At 41.1% G+C, this 26,117-nt stretch overlaps 4 protein-coding genes and 1 long non-coding RNA gene across 20 annotated transcripts; 1 reads left to right on the forward strand and 4 right to left on the reverse strand.

Annotated features, from left to right (window-relative positions):
• The first annotated feature begins 565 nt into the window (after positions 1-565).
• Positions 566-19,981, forward strand: LOC124488097. The gene is made up of 2 exons (XR_006958600.1): positions 566-1,270; positions 19,912-19,981. It is a non-coding gene; the product is annotated as an uncharacterized LOC124488097 (long non-coding RNA).
• Positions 1,696-5,278, reverse strand: LOC124488096. Of its 3 annotated transcripts, none has more exons than XM_047050592.1 (7): positions 5,036-5,278; positions 3,756-3,979; positions 3,387-3,645; positions 3,174-3,240; positions 2,821-2,969; positions 2,557-2,715; positions 1,696-1,792 (listed from the first exon to the last, which is right to left on the reverse strand). In XM_047050592.1, the coding sequence occupies exons 2-6, from the start codon at positions 3,977-3,979 to the stop codon at positions 2,644-2,646; spliced, it is 771 nt and encodes a 256-aa protein (XP_046906548.1). In that variant the 5' UTR covers positions 5,036-5,278; the 3' UTR covers positions 1,696-1,792; positions 2,557-2,643. The 3 variants fall into 3 exon arrangements, with proteins under 3 accessions (XP_046906548.1, XP_046906547.1, XP_046906546.1); XM_047050591.1 differs by having other exon boundaries at positions 2,821-2,972; positions 5,036-5,277; XM_047050590.1 differs by having other exon boundaries at positions 2,297-2,715; positions 2,821-2,972; positions 5,036-5,277.
• Positions 8,016-12,146, reverse strand: LOC124488095. Of its 4 annotated transcripts, none has more exons than XM_047050586.1 (7): positions 11,892-12,146; positions 10,599-10,825; positions 10,230-10,488; positions 10,018-10,084; positions 9,667-9,818; positions 9,143-9,561; positions 8,016-8,640 (listed from the first exon to the last, which is right to left on the reverse strand). In XM_047050586.1, the coding sequence occupies exons 2-6, from the start codon at positions 10,823-10,825 to the stop codon at positions 9,490-9,492; spliced, it is 777 nt and encodes a 258-aa protein (XP_046906542.1). In that variant the 5' UTR covers positions 11,892-12,146; the 3' UTR covers positions 8,016-8,640; positions 9,143-9,489. The 4 variants fall into 4 exon arrangements, with proteins under 4 accessions (XP_046906542.1, XP_046906543.1, XP_046906545.1 ...); XM_047050587.1 differs by having other exon boundaries at positions 9,417-9,561; positions 11,892-12,138; XM_047050589.1 differs by having other exon boundaries at positions 8,017-8,640; positions 9,403-9,561; positions 9,667-9,815; positions 11,892-12,138.
• LOC124488093 (zinc finger protein 106-like) lies at positions 12,316-18,687 on the reverse strand. 9 transcript variants are annotated; one of them, XR_006958598.1, is made up of 7 exons: positions 16,603-17,828; positions 15,876-16,099; positions 15,500-15,758; positions 15,286-15,352; positions 14,594-14,751; positions 14,344-14,488; positions 12,316-13,711 (listed from the first exon to the last, which is right to left on the reverse strand). XR_006958598.1 is itself a non-coding variant. In XM_047050584.1 (6 exons), the coding sequence occupies exons 2-6, from the start codon at positions 16,097-16,099 to the stop codon at positions 14,417-14,419; spliced, it is 780 nt and encodes a 259-aa protein (XP_046906540.1). In that variant the 5' UTR covers positions 18,443-18,687; the 3' UTR covers positions 13,721-14,416. The 9 variants fall into 9 exon arrangements, 5 of the variants coding, with proteins under 5 accessions (XP_046906540.1, XP_046906539.1, XP_046906537.1 ...); XR_006958599.1 differs by having other exon boundaries at positions 12,317-13,711; positions 14,330-14,488; positions 14,594-14,748; XR_006958597.1 differs by having other exon boundaries at positions 12,317-13,711; positions 14,181-14,488.
• Positions 19,363-25,828, reverse strand: mtdha (metadherin a). 3 transcript variants are annotated; one of them, XM_047050579.1, is made up of 11 exons: positions 25,384-25,813; positions 24,735-24,842; positions 24,536-24,635; positions 23,712-23,873; positions 23,429-23,479; positions 23,059-23,220; positions 22,595-22,675; positions 22,404-22,478; positions 21,966-22,090; positions 21,606-21,710; positions 19,363-20,816 (listed from the first exon to the last, which is right to left on the reverse strand). In XM_047050579.1, exons 1-11 carry the CDS (start codon positions 25,723-25,725, stop codon positions 20,814-20,816), a joined length of 1,314 nt encoding a protein of 437 aa, XP_046906535.1. In that variant the 5' UTR covers positions 25,726-25,813; the 3' UTR covers positions 19,363-20,813. The 3 variants fall into 3 exon arrangements, with proteins under 3 accessions (XP_046906535.1, XP_046906533.1, XP_046906534.1); XM_047050577.1 differs by lacking the exon at positions 19,363-20,816 and adding an exon at positions 21,281-21,475 and having other exon boundaries at positions 25,384-25,828; XM_047050578.1 differs by lacking the exon at positions 19,363-20,816 and adding an exon at positions 21,281-21,475 and having other exon boundaries at positions 24,536-24,620.
• Between the last annotated feature and the right edge of the window lie 289 nt (positions 25,829-26,117).

Raw genomic sequence — 26,117 nt, forward strand, 5'->3', positions numbered from 1 at the left:
ATTACCATTAAAAAGGCCAAATAAATCCCGAAAGAATGTGTATTCATGCTTCATAGCCTACTTTATAAAGTGTCCACTACAATGTAACACATAAGTCTATGCAACACTTTGGCTATGTCATGAGAACTGCTATCCTAATATAATAATATATTTACTTTTGACAGCACCAGTCTTACACAACATACCCCACACAAACAGATGGACAAGCCAGATGAGCTCTCTTAGGCCGAAGAATCCTCTTCATTATTGTCACATGAAGGGGATTTTACTCTGCAGAATTGTGTTTCCTCTAAGCACGGACTTAAGATCAGCTCATCATGCCTATATCCTGCCCTTTATCCGCCACTTAAATTCAAACTCAGACCTCATTGAGAACTTGACAATTCATTGACAATTACATTCAGTGCACTACATGTGTCATATTGATTGTGCTGCCAATGTAGGTTATGATTACACAACCTGAAACTGAAGTAGAATAAGACAAAATATAGCTGCAGGCAGCAATGACATTCCTCCTGACATTTGCTTCATATCCAAATGTACATGGTACAAACATGTCATTCACACATTAACACAACAATTTTCCTTATTGCTATATAATACACAGGAATACACTATCCTACACATCTGTACCGAGTTTCAAGTCAATGGGAGCAATAGTTTATGAGAAGAGTGACCGTGCCGGGAGGCTGAGCGGAGCGGAGGCTGGGGGCACAGTGGGGGGGCATCTACTGAGCCACGCTGGGTGGAGCCAGTGTGGTTATGTGGCCTGACGGGGGCAGCCTTTCATTTTTGAGATATTTGTATTTACAAAGAATACCATCATTATACAACAAAATTCTGGTAACTGCAGTTTACATTTATTTGTTTAGCACTTTTATCCAAAGCAACATACACAAACTCCATAAATGTATTTCTGCCATTAATCAAACTTGCATTTGGATGGTAACTATAAGAAATTTCAATGCACCTACTGCACACTACAGGTTAAGGCAATAGAATTAAATTCCTGATATACCGTTAAAATGACTTTGACATGAAATGAAAGCTGCTGTAGACTCCTTCAACTCAGTACCTGCCCCTTTAAATCACATTGACGTCCATCACAAAAGTGACTAACCAGGAATTACATGTCGACATTCCGCAATAAGGTCTAAATGAATGAAAACATCAAGGAACTCAATACAGCCTTTGCACAGTGCAATCACAACTCAACATTAGAAAAAGCCCTTTGAATCTGTACATATGGCATGGCTTTTCTATCACAGAGGTTGGAAGAACGCACAAGTAAATCAGTGACAGAAATACCACTACAGTGCCACTACAGAACAACAAAAGTCAACTTCCTCTCAAAACTGAATTGCTTAAAAAAACTATTTTCCACATTTGGGTTGATAAGAAACAAATAACTTCAAAAAGTTACTTTTGATGCCTTTGAAAAATAACAATATATAAACTTTTCCCATATCCAAAAATGCAAGAGGGAAAACTAACAATGGGTTGGACTGGCTTGGCAAGGAGTTCAGTGAACATATGAACTGGGTCTAACTGATGTGCACTATATACTTAACTGCAATGAAGCGAGTGTTGTGGAAGAGATTGATTTTCAGCAGAGGGTACAAGAGTACAATACACTTATGTATAAAATTCTGTACCCAATAATTATTGCATTCAACAGAATGAACAATCCTTTCGCATATGAATTAAATGGAATCTGGTTGACTTCATGTTTCTCTCCGAACCTTCTTCTTCTGGGTCAGATTTGGAGCCTCTAGGATCGGGTCAGACTTTACTGTGAAGAAACCAGTAAAACACAATGTTATCACCATCAAAACATTAGTATTTAAATCAGTTGTAGCTCTTCACTATAGGTATAACAACTGGACTGATTATATAATTGACAACAAATCTTCCAACCATGTTACACATTTCAAACTGCACTAACCCTAACCGATGGTTCTGTAGCTTACTTCTTTAATATAAAATACATATTAGTTTCAATCAACCACATGCAGAAGTTGCTCAACCACAGATAAAATATTTTTTCCAAATTAGGATTAAGTATTGAAATGGAGTCTAACTTGCTGTGTTAAATAAAATCATCCTCTTTTCCCCCAGCGGTAGCTCACATACACACACGTTTCTGTGTGATGGAAAGGGTTGGGTGGGACATCAAATTATTTTTGTAGTTCACAAGCTAGAACATTTCGACAAAACATGACCTAAACAAATGCTACCCAACCCTCGAGAAAATATGATTACAGCATATTCCTCTCTTAAAACCAAGTGTATGTACCCGTTTCCAGACTGGGTGGGAAAGCTTGTCCATCTGACTTGGCAACCTGGAGAGGGGTAGGTGTTGGGGGGTCAGGGTTGACTGTGGAGGGCAAGGCAGGGTGCAAGGGGCCCAGTGTGTGCAGAGACAGTCAGAGAGGGAGGAGAGCAGGCCACAGGGGGCAGGATGGAGGAGGCCACGAAGGAGTATGACAGCACAAGAGGAGTAGGAAGGGAGTTGTGGGTCAACAGTGCTGTAGCTATGTCGTCGTTAGTAGTTACCACAGAGTATCCACTTGCAGATCAGAGGTGGCAGACAGGAAATGACATCACTGGGTCTCGTTATTGTTTTTGTTCGAAAAAGGAATTTCAAAAGACGGTGTTTCCCAGAGAAGATTCTTCAACACGCCTGGCTCGCAGACAATTGATCTCTGTAACCACCTGGGGGAAGAGCTTCCATTTAGAACCATGTACAAAAAAAAAGCCATCCATGAAAAAACAACACAGGTCACACTGCACTGACAGTGAAAGGAGGTTTGTGCATACCTGCTGTTTGGTCACCAGGAGCTGCTGAACTTTGATGAAGGCAGCCTGCAGTGAGCTTTGGGCCTGGTTAAGAGACGTGTCCAAGGCCAGCATGGATTGGCTCAGCTCCTCTTCCTTCAGAGACACGGCCAACAGCTGACCCACCTGGTCTGCTGCACAAAGCACAGTTCATCAGAGTACAGCCACTGGGACAGTCACACACTGGTAAAGACAGATGCAGCTGGTGCCGATTACAGCCTGAATGCAAAGACAAGTAAAAAGCATATTTTTAGCACTGTCCCAATGACCTGATAACATGCCCGAACAAACATTAGCTGCAATAGGGGAAACATTGTATGGACAGGTTAACATACCATTCTTTAGTTTCACTTTCTGCCTTTTCCCGCTGTGGTCAGCAGATACACCAGGTAATCCGCTATCCTGTAGCAAACAGCAAAAACTGTTGTTGTAAATGTTGCTGGGGGGGTATTTAACATGTAAATATACACAAACATACATATCAATGTATTTTTCTCTCTATTTTATATAAACACACACAGAGTATGTAACAAAACCTTCCTGCTCACAGTGTTACACCTCTTCTTCTTCTCAGCTCTGTGGACCACTTCTCCATTGTGGCCATGACACAAGTTAGGGTCCTCCAGAGAGACAGGGGACCCTGACACTACTCTGGGCTGTTCCACCCTCTGAGCCCTGAGCGCTCTCTCTCTGTCAGGTGAAACCCGGGCTGGGGGAGGGGATGGGCCATGGAGCCCAGGCAGGGGAAGGTCCTCGTCAACACCCAAGCCCTCTGGGTTGGAGAGATGTACCAGCTCAATCCCAAACCTGGAGCAAGATTTAAAGCTAAATCAAACAAAATAACTTTTTCTTTTGTTCACTCGGTTTGTCACTGGTTCAGTCTGTGAACGCCTCTGAGCCAAAAGTGACTTGTTCACCTGGGCATGCCTTTGACCTCCTCCCTGTTGGCCTCCTGGGACATCTCCTTCAGGTTGACCTTCGTCTGGGAGTCAGACGAGATCATCAGCTTCTGCAGAGTGGGCTTCAGCTCCGCCTCCTTCTCTTCCAGGGCCTTTGCCATTTCACTGGCTTTTAAGATCCTGCGTGCTACAGCAGCAACCTTCAAATTAAGCCCTCTGCGCGAGCGCTTCTTCTTTGGCATCTGAAAAACAGGGAAAAGCTATTAAGTAAGGAAGAAAAACTATACGTCAGCAATACTAGTCTTCATAAAGCTACATTATATTTTGCTTCTCAAGTGTAGGTAATCATTTAACACCATCATGCCCATGTCTTTATATAGGGTGAATACAGGTAAACAACTCTTAATACAAAAAAGGAAAACATTTGGAATGCCATATAGTGTTATTGTGTGTATTTTGTCAGTACAGGAACATGGTAATCCAAGTATAGCATTAGAGGACAGTTTGATTGATGACCATGAAATATGACATTATAGTGACTTTTATTGAATCATGATTCGGACAGTGACTTTCCGAACCATGGACATTAGAAAACATTAGAGGGAATCAAGTGTTGTCTCTGATCACTGTCAAATGATAAACTGTCCTTTATATACTTTTGACACTTCCGGTAGATTCCTTCAGAAAAGACATCTAGTTTACTGCGAACAGTAGTCTGCGACGTCATTCACCAACAAAATCCGATTTCGCGTCACTTCATAGCTGATCTCAAAGCACATGTCATAAGATATTTTTAATTTCGTCCTTCCATTTGTTTTTCTAACTTGACCATTTCACTCAATCAAGGTTAACAGGAAGTGCCAACAGTGGTTTCCGACTAGCTGCGAAAAGTTGCAATAGAAAAAAACGTTCCACCCAGAACGTTCAGATTTCTGTGCATTCTTAAAGAACTTTCAACCACTTGATATTTCTCCGATATTTTATTTTTTGTATGTCGTCTAGAGATACCTCATTTTGAAGAAAACAACCTAGTCTTTCGTTTAAGATGTGTCTCCTCGTGGTTTTTCCCTTCTATCCAAGGTCGCAAACAAGAACAATGTTAAAGGTTTGATGGCCTATCCATTGCTAGCCTGCACCTATGTAGAGCTACAGTAGCAAAGACAAATCCTTAGTAGCTGCTAGGTTGCACCAAACACGCATACAAAACTGTATAAAATATAGTGCTAAACTTATCACGCGAATGAAATGCAAGAACACATGTTTAGTATCGCCGATGTAGTTAGGCTCTTATTACTTACTGTCAAAATCAAATTTTAAGCTGAGGGCGGCAGGAGTCTCGTGAGTTGTTTTCTTGACGTCTTCAGTACAGTGGGTAAAATTAAATTGTGATCATCTCTGGGTCTTGCATTAGTGCCAAAGAGTATAGAAGAACAGTTTTAACCTCGAGGAATAATCACTAAAGAGTTTGGAAGACTTGTAATCGTGGTACCAGTTGTTGGAACACCAACAGATAGAAAATCAGGAAATGACGTACCTGAATTTAGAGCGTGCACGTAACACCTTCCAACTACTGTGGATGACTGATTCTCTCATCTTTTTCCACCTCTTTGTATTTCTTTTGCACCTTTACATCGGGGCAACTGTATTTCTTGAAAATAACAAAGTGAACCACGCCTTTCTTTTTACTTGTCTCGCCTTTACTCTTGTTAATTCTTTATTTGCACATCATAATAATGTGAGAAATACCATTATTAACACAATTATGGCAAATACACAGTTTACATGTATTTGCTTAGCATACTTTTGTCCATAGCAACATACACATACTGCATACTAGTGCAGCACATGGACTAGAAGAGCACAGTTGGAACAGTAGGCTATTACAGTGATTAGTACCAACGAATAAGGTTAGCAAGACAGTACAACAATAGCATCATCCTAACTATGGATCTCATCTCAACAGTAGCAGTATCAACTATAATATTGTTTATTATTATATTAGATAATATTGCATAATTCCGCTGATGAGCCAGTGGAACAACATTATCATATCAAGTTCAAGTCTTTTAGGTACAAAGACCAACACAGGGTTAGGCTGGGCACTGAAATTCTTAGGAAAAGACAACGCAAAGCAACCTGGCATATCATGACATATCAGTACTCAGAACAAATTTACACCTAAGACAAGCATTAACATATAATACAAGAAACCTCCTAAACATACAAAATAATAAACAATAGAGTAAACTGAACCTATAATACACATAATATCCTAACTTTATAACCTAACCTAGAGACAAGGGTACACTGTGCAATATTGCTGTAAAAAAACTGTAGTCCAATCTACGTGTGCGAGACCGAATGAATCGGTATCGCCAGCCAGAAGGCAATGGGGTAAAAAGACTAATGGGTGGGTGGTAACAGTCTCTTCGGATTCTGCCAGCTTTCCTGATGCATCATGTGTGGTAGGTGTCCTATAGGGCAGGGAGAATTCCTGCCGATGATGAAATCAGCAGACCTGTCTACATAGGGCTTTGCGGTCCCTGTCTGTGCAGCTCCCATACAACACTGTGATGCAACCAGACAGTATGCTCTCTATAGTACATCTGTAGAAGTTAGTGAGGATGACTGGGTCCATGCCAAAGTTCTTCAGTCTCCTCAGGAAGAAGAGGTGTTTCCAGGCAGCTTTGACCACCTTGTCCGTGTCAGCAGACCAGGTGAGATCATTCCTGATGTTCACCCCGAAGAACCTGAAGCAGCTGACCTTTTCCACTTCGGATCCGTTGATGTGTAGGGGTGCATTCTCCTCCTCCTGAGGTTATTAAGAGAGGTTATTGTCCTGACACCATGATGTCAGGGTATCAACCTCCTCTCTGTACGCTGACTCGTCACTGTCAGAAATGAGGCACACGATAGTTGTGTCGTCAGCAAACTTAACAAGGAGGTTGGAACTGTGCTGTGCCACACAGTCGTGCGTGAACATGGAGAACAGTGTTGGTGATCAGTGTGGATGAGGTGCGGTCACCGATTCTCACCACCTGTGGCCTTCCTGACAGGAAGTTGAAGATCCACTTGCAAAGGGGGGGTTCTTAGTCCCAGGTCCACCAGCTTGGAGACCAGTCTGGAGGGGATGATGGTGTTGAATGCAGAGCTGTAGTCAATGAACAGCATCCTCACATACGTATTCCCTTTGTCCAGGTGGGAGAGAGCGGTGTGCATTGGGAGAATGAAGGCATCGTCTTTAAACCTGTTGGACCGGTATGCAAACTGCATAGGGTCCAGGGTGGGAGGCAGCGAGGAGCAGATGAATGATTTAATTAGCCGCTCCAAGCACTTCATGATGACAGAGGTCAGTGCTATCGGGTGATAGTCATTCATGCAGGTGACCTTGGTGTTCTTGGACACAGGGACAATGGTGGTCCTCTTGAAGCAGGTGTGGAGTAGAGACAGGCTGAGGGAGAGGTTGAAGATGTCACTGAAGACCCCTGCTTGCTGTTCTGTGCAGCCCCTGAGGGCCCTACCTGATTTGCTGTCTGGGCCAGGTGCCTTGCAAGTTTTTTTTTTTTAAGCAACGCCTCACCTTAGCTACAGTTAGTATAGGCACGCCACTGGCTAGGCCTTCAGGTAGCTCTACTGCAGGAGTGTCACTGTCCCTCTCAAAGTGAGCGTAGAAGGCATTCAGATGTAAGCCCATTTTGATGCATTGATGGCCTTCAGAAGGTCGTATCTGGCCTTCCTGTACTGATCAGGGTCCCCAGAGTTAAAGGCGACACACCTGGCTCTCAGGTTGGCCCGGACCACGGCACCAACCCAGGGCTTCTGATTGGGGAAAGACCGGACAACCTTCTTGGGGACAATGTAATCGATGCAGTGTTGAATGTAGCTGGAAACAGTATCCGTGTATTTGTTTATGTCTCCATCTACTGTTTCCCTAAATATCAGTCAGGCGGTGGTGTCAAAACATTACTGTAGGGTCGCCACACTCTCGCCACTCCATAGGTGAACTGTCTTCACAACTGGTCAGACTTCTTTTAGCTTTTGTTTGTATGCGGGAAGCAGAAGGATGGAGGAGTGATCAGCCTTGCCAAAAGCAGGCCAGGGGTTTGTAGATGCCCCGGAATGTAGTATAACAATGGTCAAGGGTCTGGCCTCCAAGTGTGGGGAAGTCAATGTGCTGATAGAATTTGGGCAGGACCTTTTTCACCTTGGCTCTGTTAAAATCTCCAACAACAATGGAGGATGCTTCTGGGTGCACCTTCTCCAGACCATTGTCACATACAGTTCATCCAAAGCATTTGATGCATCTTTTTATTTTCACACTGAGTGGCACTACAGTGGCATTAACTAAATCATCTGCACATTTATTTAAACAATGTACGAGTTTGGTTATCAAAGTGAATCAAATTTGCAGTTGGATGGTAACTATATTAAAAAAAATACAGAACAACAACACAAGTAAACTTCCCCCTCAAAACTGAATTGCTTAGAAAACTATTTTCTACATTTGGGTTAATAAGAAACAAATTACTTCAAGAAGTGACTTTTGATGATTTTGAAAAATAATAATATATCAACTTGTACCCTCTGCTGAAAGTCAATCTCTCCCACAACACTCACTTCATTGCAGTTAAGCAAATAATGCACATCAGTTAGACCCAGTTCATATGTTCACTGAACTCCTTGCCAAGCCAGTCTAACCCATTGTTAGTTCTCTCTTTCATTTTTGAATATGGGAAAAGTATAATACACTTATGTATAAAATTCTGTACCCGATAATTATTGCATTTAAAACAATGAACAATCCTTTCGCATTTGAATTAAATGGAATCTGGTTGACTTCATGTTTCTCTCCGAACCTTCTTCTGGGTCAGATTTGGAGCCTCTAGGATCGGGTCAGACTTTACTGTGAAGAAACCAGTAAAACATGACGTTATCATCATCGTAACATTAGAATTTAAATCAGTTGTAGCTCTTCACTATAGGTATAACAACTGGACTGATTATATAATTGACAACAAATCTTCCAACAATGTTACACATTTCAAACTGCACTAACCCTAAACGATGGTTCTGTAGCTTACTTCTTTAATATAAAATAAATATTAATTTCAATCAACCACATGCAGAAGTTGCTCAACCACAGATGAAATAGTTTTTCCAAATTAGGATTAAGTCTCTAAATGGAGTCTAACTAGCTGTGTTAAATAAAATCATCCTCTTTTCCCCCAGCGGTAGCTCACATACACACGTTTCTGTGTGATGGAAGGAGTTGGGGGGAACATCAAATAATTTTTGTAGTTCACAAGCTAGAACATTTCGACAAAACATGACCTAAACAAATGCTACTCAACCATCGAGAAAATATGATTACAGCATATTCCTCTCTTAAAATCAAGTGTATGTACCCGTTTCCAGACTGGGTGGGAAAGCTTGTCCATCTGACTTGGCAACTTGGAGAGGGGTAGGTGTTGGGGGGTCAGGGTTGACTGTGGAGGGCAAGGCAGGGTGCAAGGGGCCCAGTGTGTGCAGAGACAGTCAGAGAGGGAGGAGAGCAGGCCACAGGGGGCAGGATGGAGGAGGCCACGAAGGAGTATGACAGCACAAGAGGAGTAGGAAGGGAGTTGTGGGTCAACACTGCTGTAGCTGTGTCGTCGTTAATAGTTACCACAAAGTATCCACCTGCAGATCAGAGGTGGCAGACAGGAAATGACATCACTGGGCCTCGTTGTCGTTTTTGTTCGAAAAAGGAATTTCAAAAGACGGTGTTTCCCAGAGAAGATTCCTCAACACGCCTGGCTCGCAGACAATTGATCTCTGTAATCATCTGGAGGAAGAACTTGCATTTAGAACCATGTACAAAAAAAAAGCCATCCATGAAAAAACAACACAGGTCACACTGCACTGACAGTGAAAGGAGGTTTGTGCGTACCTGCTGTTTGGTCACCAGGAGCTGCTGAACTTTGATGAAGGCAGCCTGCAGTGAGCTTTGGGCCTGGTTAAGAGACGTGTCCAAGGCCAGCATGGACTGGCTCAGCTCCTCTTCCTTCAGAGACACGGCCAACAGCTGACCCACCTGGTCTGCTGCACAAAGCACAGTTCATCAGAGTACAGCCACTGGGGAAAGTCACACTGGTCAAGACAGATGCAGCTGGTGCTGATTACAGCCTGAATACAAAGACAACTATAAAGCATATTTCTAGCACTGTCCCAATGACCTGACAACATGCCAAACAAACACGAGCTGCAATAGGCAAAACATTGTATGGACAGGTTAACATACCACTCTTTAGTTTCACTTTCCGCCTTTTCCCGCTGTGGTCAGCAGATACACCAGGTAATCCGCTATCCTGTAGCAAATAGGCAAAACCTGTTGTTGTAAATGTTGCTGGGGGGATTTAACATGTTTATGTACACAAACATACATATCAATGTATTTTTCTCTCTATTTTATATAAACACACACAGAGTATGTAACAACACCATCCTGCTCACAGTGTTACACCTCTTCTTCTTCTCAGCTCTGTGGACCACTTCTCCATTGTGGCCATGACACAAGTTAGGTTCCTCCAGAGAGACAGGGGACCCTGATGCTACTCTGGGCTGTTCCACCCTTTGAGCCCTGAGCGCTCTCTCTCTGTCAGGTGAAACCTGGGCTGGGGGAGGGGATGGGCCATGGAGCCCAGGCAGGGGAAGGTCCTCGTCAACACCCAAGCCCTCTGGGTTGGAGAGATGTACCAGCTCGATCCCAAACCTGGAGCAAGATTTAAAGCTAAATCAAACAAAATAACTTTTTCTTTTGTTCACTCGGTTTGTCACTGGTTCAGTCTATGAACGCCTCTGAGCCAAAAGTGACTTGTTCACCTGGGCATGCCTTTGACCTTCTCCCTGTTGGCCTCCTGGGACATCTCCTTCAAGTTGACCTTCGTCTGGGAGCCAGACGAGCTCATCAGCTTCTGCAGAGTGGGCTTCAGCTCTGCCTCCTTCTCTTCCAGGGCCTTTGCCATTTCACTGGCTTTTAAGATCCTGGATGTTACAGCAGCAGCCTTCAAATTAAGCCATCTGTGCAAGCGCTTCTTCTTCTTTGGCATCTGTAAAAAAGTGAAAAGCTATTAAGTAAGGAAGAAAAACAATGCGTCAGCAGTACTAGTCTTCATAAAGCTACATTATATTTCACTTCTCAAGTGTAGGTAATCATTTAACACCATCATGCCCATGTCTTTATATAGGGTGAATACAGGTAAACAACTCTTAATACAAAAAAGGAAAACATTTGGAATGCCATATTGTGTTATTGTGTGTATTTTGTCAGTACAGGAACATGGTAATCCAAGTATAGCATTAGAGGACAGTTTGATTGATGACCATGAAATATGACATTATAGTGACTTTTATTGAATCATGATTCGGACAGTGACTTTCCGAACCATGGACATTAGAAAACATTCACAGTAACAAGAGTAGAGGGAATCAAGTGTTGTCTCTGATCACTGTTAAATGATAAACTGTCCTTTTTACACTTTTGACACTTCCGGTAGATTCCTTCAGAAAAGACATCTAGTTTACTGCGAACAGTAGTCTGCGGCGTCATTCACCAGCAAAATGCGATTACGCGTCACTTCATAGCTGATCTCAAAGCACATGTTATAAGACATTTTAAATTTTGTCCTTCTATTTGTTTTTCTAACTTGGCCATTTCATTGAATCAAGGTTAACAGGAAGTGCCAATAGTGGTTTCCGACTAGCTGCTAAAAGTTACAATGGAAAAAACGTTCCACCCAGAACGTTCAGATTTCTGTGCATTCCTAAAGAACTTTCGACCACTTGATATTTCTCCAAATTTGTATTTTTTTCTATGTTGACCAGAGATGCCTTATTTTGAAGAAAACAACCTAATCTGTCGTTTAAGATGTGTCTCCTCGTGGTTTTTCCCTTCTATCCAAGGTGGCAAACAAGAACAATGTTAAAGGTTTGATGGCCTATCCATTGCTAGCCTGCACCTATGTAGAGCTTGCAAAGACAAATCCTTAGTAGCTGCTAGGTTGCACCAAACACGCATACAAAAATGTATAAAATATAGTGCTAAACTTAACACGCGAATGAAAGGCAAGAATACATGTTTTGTATCGCCGATGTAGGTAGGCTCTTATTACTTACTGTCAAAATCAAATTTTAAAGCTGAGGTCGGCAGGAGTCTCGTGAGTTGTTTTCTTGACGTCTTCAGTAGTGGGTAAAATTAAATTGTGATCATTAGTCGGATCATTGTCTTACATTAGTGCCAAAGAGTATAGAAGCACAGTTTTAACCTCGAGGAATAATCACTAAAGAGTTTAGAAGACTTGTATACTCTTTGTAATCGTAGGAACGGTTGTTGGAACACCAACAGATAGAAAATCAGGAAATGACGTACGTGAATTTAGAGCTTGCACGTAACATCTTCCAACTACTGTGGATGACTGATCCTCTCATCTTTTTCCACCTCTTTGTATTTCTTTTGCACCTTTACATCGGGGCAACTGTATTTCTTGAAAATAACTTGAAAATAAGTGAACCATGCCTTTCTTTTTACTTGTCTCGCCTTTACTCTTGTTCGTTCTTTATTTGCACATCATAATAATGTCAAGAAATACCATTATTAACACAATTATGGCAAATACACAGTTTACATGTATTTGCTTAGCATACTTTTGTCCATAGCAACGTATACATACTGCACATTAATGCAGCACATGGACTAGAAGAGCACAGTTGGAACAGTAGGTTATTACAATGATTAGTACCAAGGAATACGGTTAGCAAGACAGTGCAACAATAGCATCATCCTAACTATGGATCTCATCTCAACAGTAGCAGTATCAACTATAATATTGTTTATTATTATATTAGATAATATTGCATACTTCCGCAGACATTTTCTTGATTATTTTATGCATACTGTTGAGGTAACTGACATTTGCCCATTATTACTGTCATTATGTTATTACTGAATGCAAGTGTAGGAATTGGAATGTGTTGCACTGGGGAACTGAATTAGTGACAAACACTTGACCAAGCAGATGGCAACCACGGCACTCCTGTGTAGCATGCTCGTACAGCATAAGCATCATCAGTGCTCATTGATAGTTCAAGTTTAAAGTTAAAAGAAAGCTAAGAAAATTACAACAAGTTTAACCTACTCCCTTTGGTTGTGCGGCCAATGAAATGTATGTCATTTCAATTTACATTACGTTTAGCTATACGTTTCTTTGTGTAGTGTGTAAATTAATATGTTTTATGTCTTTTTATTTCTCACGGCAAAACAAGACCTTGTGTGTGTTGTACATACAATAAATTGCCAGTAAAAGGAATTCTCAAGTTGTCATTGAACTGGGGGGAGCTACATGATGCATCTTTTTATTTTAACACTGAGTGGCACTACAGTAGCACTAACTAAATCATCTGCACAATTATTTAAACAATGTACGAGTTTGGTTATCAAAGTGAATCAAATTTGCAGTTGGATGGTAACTATATATATAAAAAAAATACAGAACTACAACAAAAGTAAACTTCCCCCTCAAAACTGAATTGCTTCGAAAAACTATTTTCTACATTGGGTTGATAAGAAACAAATTATTTCAAAAAGTGACTTTTGTATAATAATATATCAACTTGTACCCTCTACTGCAAGTCAATTTCTCCCACAGCACTTGCTTCTTATTGCAGTTAAGCATATAGTGCACATCAGTTAGACCCAGTTAATATGTTCACGGAACTCCTTGCCAAGCCAGTCTAACCCATTGTTAGTTCTATCTTTCATTTTTGAATGCGGGAAAAGTATAATACACTTATGTATCAAATTCTGTACCCGATAATTATGGCATTTAACACAATGAACAATCTTTTTGTTTATGATTTGTATGGAATCTGGTTGACTTCATGTTTCTCTTCGAACCTTCTTCTTCTGGGTCAGATTTGGAGCCTCTAGGATCGGATTACTGTGAAGAAACCAGTAAAACATGACGTTATCATCATCATAACATTAGTATTTAAATCAGTTGTAGCTCTTCACTATAGGTATAACAACTGGACTGATTATATAATTGACAACAAATCTTCCAACCATGTTACACATTTCAAACTGCACTAACCCTAAAATAAATATTAGTTTCAATCAACCACATGCAGAAGTTGCTCAACCACGGATAAAATATTTTTTCCAAATTAGGATTAAGTATCTAAATGGAGTCTAACTTGCTGTGTTACATAAAATAATCTTCTTTTCCCCCAGCGGTAGCTCACAAACACATGTTTCTGTGTAATGGAAGGGGTTGGGGGGAACATCAAATAATTTTTGTAGTTCACAAGCTAGAACATTTCTACAAAACATGACCTAAACAAATGCTACCCAACCATCTAGAAAATATGACTACAGCATATTCCTCTCTTAAAATCAAGTGTATGTACCCAGTGTGTGCAGAGACAGTCAGAGAGGGAGGAGAGCAGGCCACAGGGGGCAGGATCGAGGAGGCCACGTAAGGGTTTGACAGCACAAGAGGAGTAGGAAGGGAGTTGTGGGTCAACACTGCTGTAGCTGTGTCGTCGTTAGTAGTTACCACAGAGTATCCACCTGCAGATCAGAGGTGGCAGACAGGAAATGACATCACTGGGCCTCGTTGTCGTTTTTGTTCGAAAAAGGAATTTCAAAAGACGGTGTTTCCCAGAGAAGATTCGTCAACACGCCTGGCTCGCAGACAGTTGATCTCCGTAACCACCTGGAGGAAGAGCTTCCATTTAGAACTACGTACAAAAAAAAAGCCATCCAAGAAAAAACAACACGGGTCACACTGCACTGACAGTGAAAGGAGGTTTGTGCGCACCTGCTGTTTGGCCAACAGGAGCTGCTGAACTTTGGTGAAGGCAGCCTGCAGTGAGCAGCGGGCCTGGATGAGAGAAGTGTCCAAGGCCAGCATGGACCGGCTCAGCTCCTCTTCCTTCAGAGACACGGCCAACAGCTGACCCACCTGGCCCGAGTCTGCTGCACAAAGCACAGTTCATCAGAGTACAGCCACAGGGGACAGTCATGCGCTGGTCAAGACAGATGCAGCTGGTGCCGATTACAGCCTGAATACAAAGACAACTACCGTATTTTCCGGACTATAAGTCACACCTTTTTTCCCTAGTTTGGCTGGTCCTGCGACTTATAGTCAGGTGCAACTTATATATAAATATATATATAATTTAACATGTTTTTAAATGTTAATTCATACAGACTGACATGAACCAATGAGTTCAATGGATTCAGTGATGTGGAATGAGATTGGGAGTTTAGCGAAAACTCTCTTATCGGTATCTTGCTTGTTGGACTCGCTAGTTTGTTATGTTAATTTAGCCTATTCAGCCTTCCAGGTATGTTTTTTATGCTATTGTGTAGCTGAATAACTGTTAATGTGTTACGTTAATATACCGGACACCTATTCATCCTGTTGTTCTGTGTGCTATTGTGTAGTTGAACAACTTGCCTTTCCAGATTAAATGTCTGTTTAAACATTCTACGGACAGGTTAACATACCACTCTTTAGTTTCACTTTCTGCCTTTTCCTGCTGTGGTCAGCAGATACACCAGGTAATCCGCTATCCTGTAGCAAACAGGCAAAAACTGTTGTTGTTGTAAATGTTGCTGGGGGGATTTAACATGTAAATGTACACAAACATACATATCAATGTATTTTTCTCTCTATTTTTATATATACACACAGAGTATGTAACAACACCATCCTGCTCACAGTGTTACACCTCTTCCTCTTCTCAGCTCTGTGGACCACTTCTCCATTGTGGCCATGACACAAGTTAGGGTCCTCCAGAGAGACAGGGGACCCTGACGCTACTCTGGGCTGTTTCACCCTCTGGGTCCTGAGCGCTCTCTCTCTGTCAGGTGAAACCTGGGCTGGGGGAGGGGATGGGCCATGGAGCCCAGGCAGGGGAAGGTCCTCGTCAACACCCAAGCCCTCTGGGTTGGAGAGATGTACCAGCTCGATCCCAAACCTGGAACAAGATTTAAAGAAAAAAACAAAATACATTTCTTTTGTTTTTGTTCACTTAGTTTGTCAATGGTTCAGTGCAGCCCTATGAATGCCTCTGAGCCAAAAGTGACTTGTTCACCTGGGCATGCCTTTGACCTGCTCCCTGTTGGCCTCCTGGGACATCTCCTTTAAGTTGACCTTCGTCTGGGAGCCAGATGAGATCATCAGCTTCTGCAGAGTGGGCTTCAGCTCCGCCTCCTTCTCTTCCAGGGCCTTTGCCATTTCGCTGGCTTTCAAGATCCTGCGTGCTACAGCAGCAGCCTTAAGATGAAGCCCTTTGCGCCAGTTCTTTTTCCTTGGCATCTGAAAAACAGGGAAAAGCTATTAAGGAAGAAAAACAACACGTCAGCAGTATTAGTCTTTCCTAAAGCTACATTAGAATATTTCACTTTATCCATATTTTTCTGAAAATAAACCGCTTTAAGTATAAACCGCACCCCACCAGAATGGGAGCTTTGTGTTTGTAAATCTGAGGATAAGCCACGCTGGAATATAGGTCGCACTTGATATGGGAACAATGAAGCAATGCACGAGTATAGGCGATCTGACAGCATGCCGTTGTGTCACACACTTTAGTGGATAGTATGTCCAGAAATGTTTCGTGTATTGTATAAATATTACAAACATTTATTTTACAGTCAATGTTTATTAGCAATTAAATCACCAATGCTGGCAACTGTCCGAGTTTGGGGAGCATAAAAAAACATGGGTAGCCTACTTCATCCATGTTCTCAACTTTACTTGGTGGGAAATTGTGTTCTCTTATTATCCCATGGACCAATGATTTTAAAATCCTGTATGCCTACTTTTTCCTCCCAGCCATCAGGTAATTTCTGTCCAACATCTGTTCGGGCTCTGATAGATAAATTGTTCCTCTTCAGAAAGCGGAAACACCAAGATGGGCTAGACGTAAAATCTCTATGTCCCATTTCCTTTGCCATTACACTGGCTTTTAGTCGAATAGCTACCGTACTCCCGGTTCTCCCGGCATCTTGCTGGGCTGTGATCCAGGAAGCCATATTCTTCTCTAAATCAGGCCAGCGGCACCGTTGACCTCGACCAGCGGCTTTGGCAGTGGTTTTCTGCTTTTTCAGGTCATCTTCGCGTAGTCTCCACTCACGAACCTGTCTTTCATGTACTCCATGTTCTCTTCCTGCGGCACGGTTTCCTTTATGTTTCGCAAGTTCAACTACCTCCAGCTTCTTGGAATTTGTATAAGATCTTCTAGAAGATGATAGCGCAGCTACAGATTTATTGCAAGGCATTTTTTATATTTAAACTTTTCTTTTAACACGAGGGAATGTGAATACAAAGTGACTGCTAGTCTGCAGTAAGTAGTGATGAGTTGTTGGATTCAAGGACTCGGGAGTACAGTCCTCTCAAAGAGTGATTGGTTCCTTTTTCTCGTGGCCGCGCATCGGGAGTTTTACATAGGCTCATTCAGGCTCGAGGAAACAAAAATGATTCGTTCATTTCCCGACCGGGTCTTCGGATCCTTTTGTTCATTCATCCTTGAATGAACGAGATTCAAAGAACCGTTAAGTCCGTAAAATGTTACTATAAAACTTCCAGCAGTGACTGCGGACAACCAAAACTAGCCTATTTCACGGCAGGCTGGAAATGGCAGAGCGAGTGAAACGAAACGTCTGCATTAATTTGTTCCGTCTTTATTTACACGGACATGGCTAAAATTGCATGGTCTTATTGACAATAAAGTTGACTTTGACATTAAAGGGCAGTTTGATTGATGACCATAAAATATGATATTAGTGACTTTTATTAAATCATGATTCGTACTATAGCCATATGGATATAGAAATTGGTTCAGCATCAATCTGCATTAAAACATTCACAGTAATAAGAGTTGAGGAAATCAAGTGTTATCTCTGCTCACTGTTAAATGTTTAACTGTCCTTGTTATACTTTTACTGATCCTACAGATCCTCAGAAAATACATCTCGTTTATTGCAAACAGTCTGCGACGTTGTCTATAACAGTGGTTCCCAACCCTGGTCCTTAAAGCACCCTGTCATACCTGTTTTAGATGTTTCCCTGCTCCAACACACCTGATTCAAATGAATGGTCATAAGAAGGCTTCTGCACAGCTGGATAACGACCCATTCATTTGAATCAGGTGTTTTGGAGGAGGGAAACATCTAAAACATGCAGGACAGGCCAGTGCCCTGAGGACCAGGGTTGGGAACCACTGGTCTAGAATGATTCACCCACAATGCGATTTGGCGTCACTTCATAGCAGATATCAAAGCACATGTGATGGCCAGCCACATTTTTAACTTCGTCCTTCTATTTGTTTTTCTAACTTGGCCATTTCACTCAGTTTACAGGAAGTGTCAACAGTGGTTTGTTGACTAGAGATAGCCTGCGTTATTTTGAAGAAAACAACCCAATCTTTCGTTTACGATGTCTCCTCGTGGTTTTGCCTTTATCAAAGGTAGCACGCAAGAAAGGTTTGATGGCTTATCCATTGCTAGCCTCAAATACACACTGTAGCCGATGTAGAGCTATGAGAACTCATAGTAGCTGCTAGCGGATAAAATCCTGTCTAAAATAAAGTGCTAAACTTATCATGCAAATGCAAGAACAAATGTTTTGTCTCACCGTTGTAGGTAGGCTCTTATTACTTACTGTCAAAATCTAATTTCAAAGGTGAGGGCGGCAGGAGACGTTTTCTTGACGTCTTCAGTAGCTAGTAGTAGGCTACTGTTGAATTAAATTGTGTTCTTCTCTTGCGTTAGTGACAAAGACTATAGAAGCACAGTTTTAACCTCAAGGAATAATTGTCAGAGTTTAGAAGACTTGTATAGCCTACTCTTTGTAATCGTGGTACCGGTTGTTGGAACACCACCGGATAGAAAATCAGGAAATTACGTAGCTACCTGAATGTAGAGCGTCCACGTAACATCTTCCAACTACCGTGGATGAATACAGCACAAAAACAACTATACAGCACAATTCAGGTAACTACACAGTTCACATGTTTTTGTTTAGCACACTTTTGTCCATGCGAACGTATACATACTGCACACTAGTGCAGCACATGGACTAGAAAGGCACAGTTGAAACAGTAGGCTATTACAGTGATTAGTACCAAGGAATAAGGTTAGCAAGACAGTGCAAAAATTGCATCATCCTAACTATGGATCTCATCACAACAGTTAGTATCAACTATAATATTGTTTATTATTATATTAGATAATATTGCATAATTCCACAGATAAGCCAGTGGAACAACATTATCATATGATGCATCTTTTTATTTTCAGTATTTTTTTTCCATCAAATTTCAACAAACATAGAAATATCATTGCAATTTATCAATAAACAGAAATCTTTTTGAAAATCATATTCTACGGACAGGTATAAATACATTGACTGGATCATCTCAATAATCATTCATTACAAAGACAATTATGTATGCAGCTACACCAGAACATCTCCATGATGACTCATCTAGTCTACAAAGATGGGCAAAAAAATACAGTGCCTCCGATCAACATCTTGCCGCACTTAGTCTTCTTACCGACTCGAGGTCTACTCCATACACATACAGTCCTTGCGATTTCAACAGAAGCATTATGTACAAGTCAAAATGCTCATGCTCACTTTGCCACCCCTCAGTAAAGGCTATTTATACACACTGAGTGGCACTACAGTGGCACTACCTAAATTATCTGCACTTTTTCTTTTAAAACAATGTATGAGTTTGGTTATCAAAGTCATGCACAAGTAAAATTTATTTCTGACATTAATGAAACTTGAAGTTGAATGGTAACTATAAAAAATGTCAACGCACTTACTGCACACTACAGGTTAAGGCAATAGAATTAAATTCCTGATATACCGTTAAAATGACTTTGACATGAAATGAAAGCTGCTCTAGACTCCTTCAACTCAGTACCTGCCCCTTTAAATCACATTGACGTCCATCAAAAAAGTGACTAACCAGGAATTACATGTTGACATTCCGCAATAAGGTCTTAAATGAATGAAAACATTAAGGAACTCAATACAGCCTTTGCACAGTGCAATCACAACTCAACATTAGAAAAAGCCCTTTGAATCTGTACATATGGCATGGCTTTTCTATCACAGAGGTTGGAAGAAAAGACAAGCTTTAAGAAATAATTTCATCAGCTGAGTGCAATAAGACCAGAATATCTCTACTTAAGATGGTCAATGCACAAGTAAATCATATCCTTAAAATGATAAAATGCACTGAGAAAATACATAGCGTCATTGCAGCGCAAGAAATCCAACAACCGCATATTTCCATAGTGGTGTCCATTGAGTGTCTAAACAGTTACAGTGCCTCTATGTGGTTGACAATAGTCACTGCCACATCTCAGTAAGCGGAAGTCTTCTATTGTTAATCTAGGATCAGTTTACCCATCCCAAAATCCTGAGATTTGTCACTGGAGGGACATGAGTTCAACTGAATGGAGATCCCCATCAACAGGCAAACTTAAACCACTTATATAATCAATAACTGTGACACATTTGCACACAATCTACCAATACCAAGTGCCACTACAGAACAACAACAAAAGTAAACTTCCTCTCAAAACTGAATTGCTTAGAAAAACTGTTTTCTACATTTGGGTTAATAAGAAACAAATTACTTCAAAAAGTGACTTTTGATGCTTTTGAAAAATAATAATATATCAACTTGTACCCTCTACTGCAAGTCAATCTCTCCCACAACACTCGCTTCATTGCAGTTAAGCATATAGTGCACATCAGTTAGACCCAGTTCATATGTTCACTGAACTCCTTGCCAAGCCAGTCCAACCCATTGTTAGTTTTCTGTCTTTCATTTTTGGATATGGGAAGAGTACAATACACTTATGTATCAAATTCTGTACCCGATAATTATTGCATTTAACACAATGAACAATCTTTTTGCATATGAATTAAATGGAATCTGGTTGACTTCATGTTTCTCTCCGAACCTTCTTCTTCTGGGTCAGATTTGGAGCCTCTAGGATCGGGTCAGACTTTACTGTGAAGAAACCAGTAAAACATGATGTTATCATCATCATAACATAAGTATTTAAATCAGTTGTAGCTCTTCACTACAGGTATAACAACTGGACTGATTATATAATTTACAGAAAATCTAAAATTACCAACCGTGTTACACATTTCAAACTGCACTAACCCTAACTGGTCGTTCTATAGCTTACTTCTCTACCATTAACAGAAATATTTGATTTCAATCAACCACATGCAGAAGTTGCTTGACCATGGATAAGATATTGTTTCCAAACTTGCATTAGGTAACCGGACAAATATTTTTTTTGTTCACAAGCTAGAACATTTCTACAAACTTGATGGTCTTAACAAATGCTGCCCAACCATTTAAAAAATATGACTACAGCATTAATAAAGCATGATTGTATATTGCTAGTTTAAATCTAGTTTACATTTTTCCTTTTCGAAGACAAGGAATTCATACACTATTCTACTGTGAAACCTACTTCAAAGCTTGCAGTTTTTTCTGTGCATATTGGTCAGCATTGGCAAGAAAGCGGTCTTACTCTGAGAGCATGGCATGGTGGCTAACTGCTTGGTAGAGTTTACTGCTGGAGGAAGCGCTTCGCTTATTTGGGTCTTAGGTAACATGTTAGTCACTGGTGGGACAGAACTCTCAGGGTTCACCTACGCAAACAGAAGTACAATCAACCCGTAATTTTCCTGATTCTAACGTCTTTGTTTAGTTTTTTTTGTACACATCTAACTACAGATAGGATCTTTCGCTCTCAATCGTTTTTTGTTCAACTGTTCTTACCTGTGCTGGAACACCCTCATCCTCCAGTTTCTTCTTCTTTTTCTTCTTCTTCTTTGATTTGGCAGCTCCCCCACTGGCAGCATCCTCCATTTCCTCATCCGACATCTGGGTTGTCAACAAACATCAGCCAATTAGGAACTCTTCCACCAGGCTTCTGAATTTGACATGGACAAAGCCACCAGAGAACAACACAAGATTCGACGGATACACAATCAACAGAGTGTCTGGATGAACTGGATTTTGTGTAACTTAATCTTTAGATTTAGAACAAGAGACTAGAAGATGACTCATTTCATGAACATTGATTCAGATGCTTTTATGCGTAACTGTGAGTGGACAGCCACGTCCGACCTGGCCCACCTGGGGTGCAGCCTGCTCCTGTGGGGGCGGGGCCGGGGCCTCCACCACCACGGGCTCCTCGTAGTTCCCCCACAGCTCAGTCGGGGCGTTCCAGTCAGAGCTGGGGTCCGCTGCATCGATGCCATCTGGTGACACACCATGTCATTACAGATTGATATGAAAACAAACTTTTCAGGTGTTGAACACTTCAAACTTTGACCAAAACAAATAAACCACAAAATGTTCAGTGAAGCTGTGCTCAGACTTGACCTCAAATTAAGGACAAGTCGTTCCAGGTTATTTTCCTTCAGTTGTAGGCATAATTGCGTGCATGCGCTAGATTATATGGTATGCTAGATTTTAAATCTACTAATCGTTACCATGCCCTCGTTGGATTTTAAAAACTGAGCTCTGCTTCCTTTGATTGTTAGAAAAATTTCAAGGTAAGGATGTGCTTACTGGACCAAACGTCCTCACAAGCGGGCTGATTATCCCGTTGCCGATCAACAGGAAAATGGGGCTTGGGCTCCGAGGCTAGAATTAATACAAAAATAAAAGAATGAAGAACACAAAGAGACCATAAGCATATTTCAATACATAAAGCCATTAAATAGTCGGATAATGTGATTTTGAACTTGACTTTTATTTACCTGTTGTGTTCATTCCGGGCACAGAGAAAGTCACAGGTTTGAGTTCAGGCTTGATCCTGCTGTCAACCCCACTCCATGTCCCTGATTTGTGTAACGCATTGTTAATATGCAGTACAAACTAACTTGAACTGATTTTCACCATTGAGATAGCTTGACAACTGGCAAGAAAATCCAATTATGGCATAGTCTTGACCAAATGGGTATTTGTATTGATATTGGTACAGAACTGTTTAGTCAGAGCATTTGCTCTGAACGCTTAGACCCTTCCACATCCAAAGCATTCCAGTTCCCAGTAGTGTGACAATAGTATAGTATTTTTGCTATGAGCATTTGATTTATATTAGCCAGGACAGTGGATTCATTGGAATTTTCACAATCATACAACCAATGTTCATTGACCTACCAAATAGTTTTTTTAAATGATTGTATGTGAAACTATTTGTCTTTAGACCAGCTTCCGGTACCTTCCATATCTGGCTTCCAGGTCTGGGACTCAGGGTTTCTGTGTCGGGGGCCAGTGGTTATGGCCGGCCAATCTTTGATGGCCATCTGGGTGGGAAGTTTTGTGGACACATCTGCCCATCCTCCCCCGTTTACTGAGGGCTCCTCTCTCCAGTGGGGGTTCACTGAGTGTGAAAAGAGCGCTGTTAAATTATTACCTCAATGAGACATTGTGCTGTGTGTTGAGAGAAACACTTTCACAATAGTTGGGCCATTTTGCTGGCTGAATTAAAAAATGACATATGATTAATAAAAAAGGCCTCTGAAATGACAGTTATTTTCTCCCTCAGCCTCCACTATGTAACAATAACAAGGATGAGGAGAAGAGATAACCTGGTGCAATGGAAACATCTGCTTTTCCACCAGTCCTTGTCCGCTGGGGTTCTGCAATAAATTAAGGCAGCGTTTAATTGACTGAGTGTCTTTGGATTTCAGACTTTTAGATGCATAGTCCATCCGAAGGTTCAATATGATTAAAACAGACAAAATAAGGTATAAAAACAAACACAAATTCCATGTTATTTTTATGACAGACCAACTGTGAGCTATAGGGGTGCTAGTTGGAAACAAGGAAGCAGAAAAACACTTCTCGGAACCAGCCTCACTGATATCTTACCTTTGTTTTTTCTGTTGGTATGGAGGGGGACAGTGACAGTGGGTGGATTTGTATGATAGCTAGGAGTCTCCACACCACCTGGACTTCCTGAGTCATCTGGACCCTTGTCCTTCCGCCGCTGTTGTTTTTTCTCTCGGTTACTCACCTTTGTCTCCCATGCCCCTAAGGAAAGACAGAGTGTTTGTGAAGAGCTTTGAGTAGATTTAAAAGCCAAGTCTGTGACTGTAGATTCATTTGCCACAGCCTCTTTTATTTTTGCCTTCGACATCTGTGTATTTTTCTTTATATAGCCTATATTTTCATCAGGACACTGCATAGGCTTTTCAATAGATCCCTGAAATCTAGTTTCAACTAATCATTTACAAACAGAGATTGCAAAATTGAAACTAGGATAAACAATTGGTAGATAGTGCCCGAAGCCCTATTTGGAAACTAGACCTATCCCATTGGATTAAGGCCACGTGTCTAATAACCTTTCACCTGTTTGACTCAGCAATAGCCTAGCTAGTGAGTTATGGGTCATGCCTGATTCCCTCAACAATGCCATTGTTGCCTTAAGCAAGTTCCTTAGATCTGTGAAAATACTATACTACTGCAGAATATACTGCAGGCTGAACCCTGAAAGTACAGCGGTTTTACAGCTTTACTCCATTTAATTCACAGCTTGTGCATGCCGTAAAATACGAACCATGCAGTTTAATCTTATATTTTCTGATTGGTATTTTTAGATTTCCCAATACAATATAGATACAACTGATATATTTGCATACAGGATTCATTAATATACAAAATATTCAGACAAACGTAAGGAAATAGGTACATACCATCATCTGACTCCTTTCCAATCGACACTAACACATTCTTGCCTGGCTTTACCTCCTGTTTAGGTTTCTTCTTGCTTTTCTTTACCTGTGTAAGTACAGGCTACAAAAATGTGATATATGGCACTGGCTACATTCAGATTACTTTTTTTCAGTGCACCAAAGATCTGTGGGGGCACTTTCAAATGTACTTACTACATACCTTCTCGGTTTCAACCTCTGGTGCCAATATTGGAGATGATTTGGGGATTTCTTCACTAGCTCTCACCTCCGCTTTTGGCTCTGGTACAGTTCGACCATTGGATTGAGCCTATACAGGGGAAAATATACATGTGAATAAGTATCAGAGATGTCAAGCTGTAGTTACAGTTAACAAATAGCTAAATGATGCTGGTTGACTGGCTCACTAACTAAATGAAATACGGGCCAACAACGTTATACTCACTGAGGTCGCTGGCAACAATATTACGTTTTCGAAATAGTTAAATACATACACTAATGTTCAAATAATGATATTACAGTAGCTAACTAATGTTCAAATAAGATTACACTATTGATCAAATAAGCAAAGAAACAGATCTGGAGACAAAGTTCGTACAAATACACCAGCTAAATATATTTTACAAGGGAAAGCAAGTTGCCAGTAGACATTATTGATCAGAGCAGAATTAGCCAGCTAGCTAATTTTTGCTTATAAGTTATTTGGTTTATCAAAGCTAGCTAGCTTTCGTCTTGAGGATGCCACGACGTCATTGCATTTGCTCAGCCAGGTTGTCGACAACAGCTAGCTAGTAAGAGCTCGAGGCTAAGCAGCTAACTAGCTAGGTAAATGTCTTGAACTAGATATTTACCTTATCAACAGATTTCTTTTTGATCTTTTTCTTTTGTTCCTCGGATTTGACAGTCTTGATCACTGGACCCTTCACTGGTTCACCACCACTGCCGTGTGTGGCAGACGTTATACGCTTTTTCCCACTGCCACATAAAGCGGCCCACGACATCACAAGCACTACCAGCACACCAACGACCGCCGTTAAGAGAACAGCCCAAGACGGGTAGAGCTCAGGCCTCAGTCCTAGTTCAACTCCAAACTGCGATCTCATATATCCCTGTCCAGAGGATAAGAGCTCTCTGAGACGACCAGAGATCAATTCAGCTTGCTCCATAGCTAGGGCTCGCCAGTCCGTTGCCATTCTCTCAAGCTGCCAGGACAGTAGCTCAAGATTGATTGAAGCACAGCTACGAAGTTGTCTGCTAGCCACCTAGCACTGCCAGCCACCGTATGCTAACAAGGGGTGGAGCTTGACCTGAAATGAACGGCCTGGGAAAAATGCCAAACATTGACAACAACATGACAACATATTTACGTTAATATGCATATTTCATGTGTGTATTATACATTGTTTAATGGTATATTAAAATGGCAATCATGTGAAGTCAGTATGTGAACGGTGTGCAGCTAAGCACAATAGATATTAACCATAGATAACACACAACTACATTTTCAGATGACATTTTTTGATTTATACTTTATTTATATATAGCACATTTCATACAAGAATCGCAGCTCAAGGTGCTTTACGTA

The sequence above is a fragment of the Hypomesus transpacificus genome, unplaced genomic scaffold, assembly GCF_021917145.1.
Source record: "Hypomesus transpacificus isolate Combined female unplaced genomic scaffold, fHypTra1 scaffold_124, whole genome shotgun sequence".
Classification (NCBI taxonomy): domain Eukaryota; kingdom Metazoa; phylum Chordata; class Actinopteri; order Osmeriformes; family Osmeridae; genus Hypomesus; species Hypomesus transpacificus.